The sequence below is a fragment of the Eleutherodactylus coqui genome, chromosome 7 (genome assembly GCF_035609145.1).
Source record: "Eleutherodactylus coqui strain aEleCoq1 chromosome 7, aEleCoq1.hap1, whole genome shotgun sequence".
In the NCBI taxonomy this organism is placed as follows: domain Eukaryota; kingdom Metazoa; phylum Chordata; class Amphibia; order Anura; family Eleutherodactylidae; genus Eleutherodactylus; species Eleutherodactylus coqui.
In genome coordinates, this window is record NC_089843.1 from 215,822,134 (window position 1) to 215,832,590 (window position 10,457).

The window sequence follows — 10,457 nt, forward strand, 5'->3', positions numbered from 1 at the left end:
AATCCCGATCTTAATTAGTGTATTATCGGCCATGCACACGGGCGGCTGCAATGTATCGACAAAAAAATATGCTGCAGTGTGAAAATCCCTCGATCGACAGAAATCCTCAGAAGCATTGCTAATGCCTAAACAGAGCCGGCTGTCTCCTTTGCGCAGGTTTGACGCAGCTAAACTCCCCCCCACCCCTCCCTTTTTTTACAGCTCCCATACCATAGGAGTCTATGGGAGCTTACAGCATATCTTAGTAAAAGATAGGGCAAGACCTATCTTTTGATACAGATGTTCTATTTTTTCGTGGTGCGATTTTTTTTTTTTTTTTTTTTTTTTACGCGGCCAAAAAACGGTCATCTGACTGAATACATTGGAATCCAATGCTTCAGATGGTTGCAATTTTTGCCTGACTTTTTGACGCAGCTAAATGGCTGTGTATATATGGTCATGTGAATAAAGCCTTAGGCTGTGTCTCCATATTTCAGTACATTGTCAGTAGGGGGAAAAGCTGGATGACCAGGTATATGGGAACCCAGCTTTAACCTATTCCTGATAGGAAAGCATGAATTGTAGGCTCCTTTGGGAGGAGAGATTGGTGTCACTAGTAGTTTGGACCCTACTGGCACTTAATAAATAAATAAATGCATCCTATATTTCCACTGCCACAATTGTAAAATGCAGCTATGTGGGCAAAATGTGTACCCCAATATTGCCTTTTATCTGCAACCTGTGTAATAAGACAGTTAATGACTATCACTTATTTCTTGTTTTGTTATACAATATTCTCTTTTCTCATTTTCATTAGTAAAAAGAGATTTGCCAAAAAAAGCTGGAAATTGAAAGTTAAATATTTTCTATTACAATTTAAATCCTGCTTACTACTATAGTACCACTAGGGGCGCTATTCCATCAGACCATCTCTGCTTTTCTATACGTATTACTAATGTTAAAAAAAGCAGAGTTGGAGGGCATTGCGTATTTTGTGTTTAAAATGAGAATATAAACTAAAGTGGAATTATCCTTCTATTTATGAATATGACACATTCTAGTGAATTTAACACGCAGTGTGCAGGATTCAACACTGACAAGGTGAGACAGATCATGCCACATAGATTTAGAGCAAAGGGTGCAAGCTTGTGTGAAATATGCAATATAAGGGAGCTTTCACAGGAGACAGGATGGTACATAAAACGCAGCGCAGACGCGGATTTGGTCAATTAATGCAAATTTTTGTGTGTTTTTAATTGCAAAATGTGTTCTGCAGAAAGTCTTGTTGAATTCCTTGCGTTTTATTTTGCAGACTTTAATTACAGAATTACATCTTCTGTATGTTAGAAATCCACCGCAACAATTCCACAAGACATCAGTAATTCTGTAGCAAAAAGCTTTTCCAGTTTTGAAGTAAAGATGCACCGATTTTAACAAGTTCCATAAGGGTAACAATGTCCGCATGGACAAATTCCGTTCCGTATGAAAGGTGCCTAATCCTCATCCATGAATAGACAATCAGTGGCCTACAGACAACTCTACTAAGTGTCTGATGTCCAACATCTCATGTCCGGTGAAGGAATCAGCTGCACGTTTACACATACAGATAAGGCTAATATCCCAGATGGTTCTGTCCAGTTGTCTTAATTCAATGGATTTTATAGTTCTCTTGCAGTGGTATAACTACTTCTCAAATAAGAAGGTGAATTAGGATAGAAATGGTCCTGCAAAGTATGGCAGTAGTGCTAATTATTATATGCCAGGGATGAGGCTTCTAATGATACTAAGCCTAAATCCACACGGCATACAAAATAACAGAATATACTCACTGCGCATTATTCAATAGAAGAATACAATGTCACTTAAGTCGCATTAATTAAATCTTTTACCTACATAGGATGCCAGTTTCAATTTATTTTCCTGCAGTACACGAGAGAGAAGCAATTTGTCTGTGTGTAATAGATAGATAGATAGATATGAGATAGATAGATGGATAGATAGATAGATAGATAGATATGAGATAGATAGATTTGAGATAGATAGATAGATACATATAAGCATGTATATATCTACCACGCTAGATATAATATATATATATATATATATATATATATATATATATATATATATATATATATATATATACACGTATATATATATACACAAGCTGCTCCTTTCTCGGGTACTGCAAAATAAATAGCAACAAAACACACTATTCTCATTTCGCACTTCCCTCATCTACATGTTATATATATTCAGCTGTACAAATTAGTTGCCGATAGAAGATAACAAACATGCAACTACAGGCACATAGGAGCACAGAGCACGGAAGAGAACTCGTTACTTGTTTCTATAGATTGATAAACCTCTGTTATGGTTTAATTCTTGTCATGTGTTCTATATAATAGGCACTGAAATGATTATTCTGTTCACACTCCGTTATAACTAGCCTATGAGAGTGTATAATTGATACTGACAACAAGTTAACAAAAGTTCAAAGTAAGTTAAGTAAGTTTCCGATCCTTATTATCTACGCAGAAAAGCCAGAAATCGAGCATTTTAGGGGATGTGTATCATTTCTGTTGTGGATGTAGCACATTAGTGGATCAGTGATCATTTCTAGTGGATTCCACACAGATGACAAAGAACACAAGAAAATCAAGTGAGACGCTAGATACAACTCTACAATAGAAGCAAGGGCTTGTGTGTCTTTACTGAACACTTATAGACAAACAACAAAGTGCTGAAATCATAAGAATAAGATGAAGAAAATGCAAACAAATATACAAACAATTGTTACCAGATGAATTGGATCTCTTCTGAGATCAATAGTCCATCATATTAATAATTATTCTTCTGCTCTCCGTGGATGGAATCACCTTGAAGAGTTCTGTTTGTGTTGCTTACAACAAAAAGTGCAATATATAGTTATACTTCAGCTTTATATGAAGTCCACTGTTTCTTCTTCCAAAGTTGAGATACTTCTTCTATAAATTAATAGCAGTTAATATCTCCACGTAGTTGTAGCTTAAAAAGAATGTTCCTTATATATCACATAGTAAATCTTATCATACAAAAGGCTGCATATTGGAATATAGTGTAACATCTTCTGCCAGGAGCTCTAACAAGGAAATTGAGGCATAATTCTGAATCCACCCAGCCCACATTCTGGAACACAGTAATAAATACTAAGGCTTGTGTGACTTTATGGAAAGTAGAATAGGGACCATTAGAAAGTCCATATAGGAGGGAGTAGGAAGAGAGCAGATGCTGGTGAGGGGTCATGTGCTCCCTCCTCACCCTATAGAAGGTTACTTTACACTTACACATTCACAGTTTATTAACCTCCTGCCATTTATTTACAAGAGCTTTGATTCAGGGTTAGTCCTTCCATAGGGGTGATAATGGATCAAGCCCTCAGCTGGGATATGTGTATTCTTGAGAGGGTTAATAATAATACTGTACTCTGTGTTCATTCATTGGCTTACAGTTTATAAAAATATATATACATCTGATAAAATAAAAAGTCTTATCTGGCCCTGATGAGCAGGTGCAGTGCTGTCAGTCCATGCATCCCACCACTGCTGTCCATGACTGGTGATAGGAGCACAGTCCTCTAAGAAGAGCTGTCATTCTCAGACTGTTGGTGAAGCAATGAGCTGTTAGACTTGTGTTTCTTCAGAAGTTGGGTGATCTTCTCATCATCTGAGTTAGGGTCCAAGGGTTTGTTGTAGTCATCATCCTCATCCTCGTTATCTGAAGCCCCTTTCAGTCTCTCAGTCTCATTGTCCTGCTTCTTCTTTGCAGTGGCCATCTCTGCAGCATGCTTCTTACGCCACTTTGTCCTCCTGTTTTGAAACCACACCTGCGATTGAAGGCAACTAGCGTTACAGGTATGAATAAGGTGCCAAAACAATATTTCTAAAAAAACATATATATTAGATAGTAACCGAAATAATACAAACGATAGTATTAAAGAAATGGATATAAATTTATTATATAATTATAATAATTTTATACAATAATTTACTTAAAGAGTCTTTGTGGTCTCCAGAAATTAATTTTTAAAGCTACACATATTTTGAAAAAGGTGATAATTATATAACTATTTTATGCATCCTGATAAGTTTACCATTTGTTCTAAACTACAGACTGGATTGTACCAAAAGACAAACTCAACTCTACTATAATAATGCAATAATTGTTAAATGCTTGCAATTACTGCTTATCTGATGATTTATAGTCCAAGAAGTGCTGTTTAACTAGATAGATACCATAGATAGATAGATAGATAGATATGAGATAGATAGATAGATATGAGATAAATAGATTGATAGACAGATAGATAGATAGATAGATAGATAGATAGATAGATAGATAGATAGATAGATAGATAGATAGATAGGAGATAAATAGATATGATAGATAGATAGATAGATATGAGATAGATAGATAGATAGATAGATAGATAGATAGATAGATAGATGAGAGTAAATGCACTTACGTTTCTATTAAAATAATTTTACTATTCAAGTAAAATACATTGCATCAAATAAATTCAGACATTCTACAATATTTTATAGGGAAAAATAAAATACAATGGTCATAGAATTAAGTACATTATAAATAGTTGCCCTGTGTTTCGCATATGTAAAGCTCCACACTGTGTTTCACTTTATGCATTTCTTCCTCTCTGGATACATACATAGTAGACTAATATAAAGTGTCGCCCTCTATAGAGATGAGCAGCTGTTAATAACTGCTAAAGAGCTGCTGTGATCTCGGTGTCCTATAATAACTAATCACACGCTGTCCATTGTAGGACCCTAATTACTAGATTACTATAACCCAAGCAGCACAAAACTGTGTCTGTGTGTGTACATACACACTACAAATTGTACTACTGTACTATAAATAATATTAAAATATCCTCTACCATAGATTATATTATATACGTATTTATTCCTCTGCTGCCATATTAGTCCGGTAGCAATTTCATGATTAGATTGACAATAATAAAGCAGCTCCATGTTGTGTAACGCAATGTGCCAAATCCCTCATCTATCCTCTAAACTGGTATCTTATCAAATTAACCATTTCTAATATCAGTCCATACAAACATAACCATCTTTATGCCTTTATGTCATTCGCTGTTTTATTCTTGTTTATGTTGTTTTAGTTATTATTGTATCTATGTTTGTATTTCTATTTAAATGGTCTATTTATTCATTGTATTATGTATTCCTTTACTTTCCTATTTATTATTCTATTGATGTATTTCGCAATAATCTATCACCGGGTTTGTAGTGATATTACTCATTTATTCTATAATTTATTACAGTACTATTCGTGTTTTGTTTTCTTTGTTAATTTGTCCTTATATGGAGAATTCGTTATAAAAAATATTAAAATAACACACAAGCTCTTTGGGCAGCAGATCATTATTTTAACAATTTATTTGGCTTTTGCCCGGTTCCAGCTGGCAGGTGTGTGTATATAGAGGAGTTAGGGTAGCCTGGGAATCCGGGATGGGATGAATAGGAATCCTGGGTGGGATTAGTGAATAGGTTGTAGTGTATTCACTATCAGACATTTACCATGACAAATGAGTGGCTGCAGATAACACAGGGACAGGACACAGGACACAAATGTCACAATGGGGACAGGTGATACAGCTGCAGAGTGTTCCCTCCAACAATGTCCTGCTTAGTACACTGGCACAAAGGCTGCACAAGTTTGGCAAAGCAGTCAGGTCACCTGGGAAACTGAACTTTCTGTTACATATCCAATTGATCTCCCTGAATAATGAATTTACCCCTTTTTTTACCTATAACCTGTGTGAGTGTGTGTGTGTAATGGATACTAACAACATTTTGACATAAATTCAAAGTAAGTTTCCGATCCTTAATATAAATTCAGAAAAGCAAGGAATAAACAATTTTAGCGAAAGTGTAGCATTTATGCTGTGGATGTAGAAAATTCTGTGTGTGTTGAATGTTAGATAGATGGATAGATTGATAGATTAAAATGACTTATGACATATACATAATATAGAGCATTGCAAACAAGTACATCTAAAGTAATAGAAAGATGTTATATATTCGGTTTACACATTGTGTAGTTAACCGCAATCCTATGAAAAAAAATGACTGATAATCGTGGCACCTTGTGACAAATGACTAACTCAGCTCTGCTATATCTACATAGTATACGATTACTATAACAGCGATACCCAAATCACGCCCTGCAAGTAGTATATGCGCTGTGTGACGAGGAATTATCATTGGGCACACAGGATGCCGCTTACCTTGACTTGGCTCTCTGTCATGCCCAGGGAATATGCCAGCCTGGCTCTCTCCGGACCCGCTAGGTATTTTGTTTGCTCGAAAGTCTTTTCCAAGGCAAAGATTTGCTGTCCGGAGAATGTAGGCCTTGTGTGCTTCCTCTTTCCGTCCTTGTCCAGCAACACGGAGCCCTGGTCTGCAAGCCATAAATGCACAAGAATGTAGCAAGTCTACTTATATGCATATCATAGTAATATTTAAGAATTTCCCTGTACACCCTGAATTCTTTATTGTATTATGTACATATGTATATGCGTCTATCTATCTACGGTGATAGATAGATAGATAGATAGATAGATAGATAGATAGATAGATAGATAGATAGATAGATAGATAGATAGATAGATAGATAGATATGAGATAGATAGATAGATAGATAGATGATGATCAATTGTAGATACTTCATGTGTCACTAATTATTGTTGACACTGCTAATAAGAGGAATACGAAGACAACGAAAGAAAGGCTATTAGGCTATTATTTTTCATTTGCAGCACTAAAAATATAATAGTATGCTCCTATCTAAAATATCTAAAACACTATAGTATTATATTATTATTACTACTACAACAGTTGGCACTCATTTCCGATTATTACAAAGGCTGTCTTAGAAATAGACGGAATTCTCTGCAATTGTCTTCAAAACGATTTTCAGACTTTGATACAACTTGTACACGATTGATAATATTAATTTAATAATAATACATTTATGTATTTCCTTTTGCTCTGTTTTTTTTTTAAATTCTTTCTTTGAATTATAGCTATTCCACAAATAGAATAAGTGATAATAATCAGTGTCAGATAACTACAGTGTTTTTATAAATAACAGTATTCTATCCTGAAAATGATCAAATCATAGGAAACAATTCTCAGAAAGAATTGCAAGAAATAAAGGACTCCTATGGTGTACATTTATATTTGAATCTCATAGGAAAGTCGACAGATAAAAGGACTTAAACACCGATGATAGATATGAGATAGATAAATAGATAGATATGAGATAGATAGATATGAGACAGATAGATATCAGATAGATAGATAGATAGATAGATAGATAGATATGATATAGATAGATAGATAGATATATAGATAGATATGAGATAGATAGATAGATAGATATGAGATAGATAAATAGATAGATAGATAGATAGATAGATATGAGATAGATAAATAGATAGATATGGGATAGATAGATAGATATGAGGTAGATAGATAGATATGAGGTAGATAGATAGATAGATAGATAGATAGATAGATAGATAGATATGAGACAGATAACATCGTATTTTATAGTATAAATCTTTTTAGTTCTTACTACAAAATTATATCATCCATATTATATATTAAAGATTCCAATAAAAATGCGAAGGGTTTATTTTTCCACACGTTACTTTGTAATTGTGTTAACGCCATTCGAGTAAATATTCACCTTTTTGTATTACTACATTAGAGATTTTGCATTAACTATTTAGACTCTATCATGACTATATATATATATATATATATATATATATATATATATATATATATATATATATATATATATATATATATATATATATTATGGTCACATAATATAGACGACAGTGTTAGTTACTCTGGAGAAAACTTTGGTTAGGTTGTATATTCCTCCTCACTTTTCTTCTCGCCATTTTTAGAGAGTGGGGTCGTTTCCGTTTTTGTGTATGAGAACGTAATCCAATCCTTCATTTCCACATTTAACCCCAGATGAATCATCAATGCTAGATACAAATATCTTCAAGAAATTATTTCAGGCGCTATCAGAACTGAAGGAATGACATTTTACCGTTTCTTAGCCCGCATGGTTGACAATACAGTGCATTTAACTCCATGACACAAGGAGGTAAAAGAGCCTTAAGAGTTAAGAACTCTTCAAGTTATGAGAAAAAGTTTGTGAGCCCCAAAACCCATAGATTCAGGTAAGTAGAAGTACTTACGTGGAGCACATGCCAGTCTCGCATCTCTCCACGGCGAACTCTGCATCACTCCAGGCCAGAAGATGGGGGTCCTGCCTGGCAGCTCAGTCAGCGGCTTGGGGTACCGGGCCACGGCCACAGCAGCAGTAGGGCTGAAGTAGAGTCCTGGATGAGGTGGAGGTGGGGGACTGAGGCTGCTGAAGCGGGGCAGCGCTGCCAGGAGGCCGGCAGCAGGGGAGGAGGTGGAGGCCACAGCAGCCGGGGATACAGAGGAGCTGGGAGTCAAGGCTGCCCCAGCCAAAGAGGGCATGCAGTGCATTATTGGTCGGCTCAGGATGTCATTGATCCCATGAGGAGTAGCCAACGAGATCTGGGGTGGAGGTGTCCCCAAAGAGGACAGTCCTCCTGTAGCTGGTGGTGAGGAGGAAGAATGTTTTAGGGACAGCTGAGTTGGAGACCCCAAAGGAGGAGATGGTGAGGAGGAAGATGATGAAGAAGAAGAAGAAGATATGGAGGAGGAACAGGGCTGGCTGGGGAGAGTATAAGCTGGGTATAGGGGGGTCTTCATCTCTGCCATGCTATGTAGAGCTGCCAAGGGAGGGCTGCTGAGGAGAAAAGCGCTCTGCCTAGTGCCATCCATCTGCCCTAGAGCTAACATCACCAGGCCTGGAGGCTACAGCTCTTGGACTACCAAAAATGAAGAATTTAGAAGTCTATACCAAAGTTTATCAGATTCTCCTAAATCAATGTCCGGGAAAGTCAAGTAACAAGACTGTCTCTAGAGGAATATGGCTCATCAGACTAGTGTCCCAGCTGTACAAGTACCCAGGAGTGGGGTGATAGGGACCCCAAATGTCCACTTTGTTCTCAAATATGCGTGAATGAGGTCACCAGCAAGGAGGTATATCAAAGAATTGTGACTTCTTGAAAAGCAACTTCCAAGGTGCTCCTAAAGAGTTATCTCAAGAGGAGAAGAGCTGTCCTGAGACTGGAGCTACTGCAAGTCCAAATCCCATGTTCAGCAGACCTTCATCTTGTGGTTGCAGACACTTCTAGGTTCAGTGTGTGTCCGAGCTCAGTATGTCTTGTGTCTTGAGTAGATGGCACTTTCTTCTCCTTCCTACTTCCAAATTAAAGAGTGGGGAGAATTGTATCTGTCCTCAGCCCTCTCCTAGTAAACTGCTCCTGCTGACATCGCAGATGAAGCTCTCAAAGGTAATACAATCTTTGCATCATCTCCTACCTCCTTAAGGCGAGGGGAAGGAGACTCAACTTTGAGCTGTCAGTCAAGCAGTGGGGGCGTGGCCATCCTCACCTATAGAATGGGAGAACTGGGGAAGATGTGGGACAGTCACCCCACCTCGCCTTCTGATTGGCTGTCACTTCTATCCTAACGTTCCATCATTTGCATATGAGGCGCGCCCTGACAACTCTCGTCTAGTGTACCGTTGAGTCTATGGAGGGCGCTCTCTATTGTCCTGCGGTGCGGCCAGTGCATAGAACAGACCCTATCGTGCACAGAGAATGGGGGCCATTCAGTGTATTCATTAGTGCCATATGGCTTCAGTAGAAAATAATGGGCAATATGTTAAACTATTATGTACACCCCGAAGATGAATAAACAGCAGATTAACTAGGGGAGCATCATGTGGTATGTAACAGGCGAATTAGTTAATGACCGAGAATCTATCCAGATGTAGCAGAGCTCTTTCTGTCATCCCAGATAACCTGCAGCATTCTAGCAGAAAGTTCTCATGCACAAAAGAAATAGCTCAATGAGAGAATCAGTCTGCTTCATCTGTGTGCTTAGATTTAATTACCGACTTTAAGAGCCTATATAGAGTCACGTAGTACTTGGTGTATATGACAGATCGTCACGGGATTTTAGGACAAGAAAACTATTATTTGTGCCCTATATACTGCACAAATAATAGTTTTCTTGTCCTAAAAGGTAAAATAATCGCACAAATAAACCTCATTTCTTTGCTCTCCTCATGTATTGTCGTACATTTTCTGTATTGATCCTGTACAGTTTTTTTTTATAATTGTATATTCAGGTCACATAATCGGTTCCCTAAAGAAAAGGAGAATTATTGGTCTAAAAGCTTCTCATCAGGTAGAGCCGCTACATGAAATATCCGCCAGCGCCGACCTCCTAGCCGGCCTCACCGCAAAAAATGGGGGTACAACTAGATGG

General features: G+C 37.2%; 1 protein-coding gene across 1 annotated transcript; it reads right to left on the reverse strand.

Annotated features, from left to right (window-relative positions):
- Positions 1–2,656: 2,656 nt before the first annotated feature.
- On the reverse strand, positions 2,657–9,479 carry NKX6-1 (NK6 homeobox 1). Its single transcript, XM_066574932.1, has 3 exons — positions 8,282–9,479; positions 6,287–6,459; positions 2,657–3,844 (listed from the first exon to the last, which is right to left on the reverse strand). Exons 1-3 carry the CDS (start codon positions 8,916–8,918, stop codon positions 3,596–3,598), a joined length of 1,059 nt encoding a protein of 352 aa, XP_066431029.1. The 5' UTR covers positions 8,919–9,479; the 3' UTR covers positions 2,657–3,595.
- Between the last annotated feature and the right edge of the window lie 978 nt (positions 9,480–10,457).

Coding starts and splice junctions, on each gene's coding strand:
- NKX6-1 (XM_066574932.1), bottom strand. CDS start 8,918: ATGTTAGCTCTAGGGCAGATGGATGGCACTAGGCAGAGCGCTTTTCTC. Junction 6,460..8,281: donor GAGACTGGCATGTGCTCCAC/GTAAGTACTTCT, acceptor TATGGCTTGCAG/ACCAGGGCTCCGTGTTGCTG. Junction 3,845..6,286: donor TGACAGAGAGCCAAGTCAAG/GTAAGCGGCATC, acceptor CTTCAATCGCAG/GTGTGGTTTCAAAACAGGAG.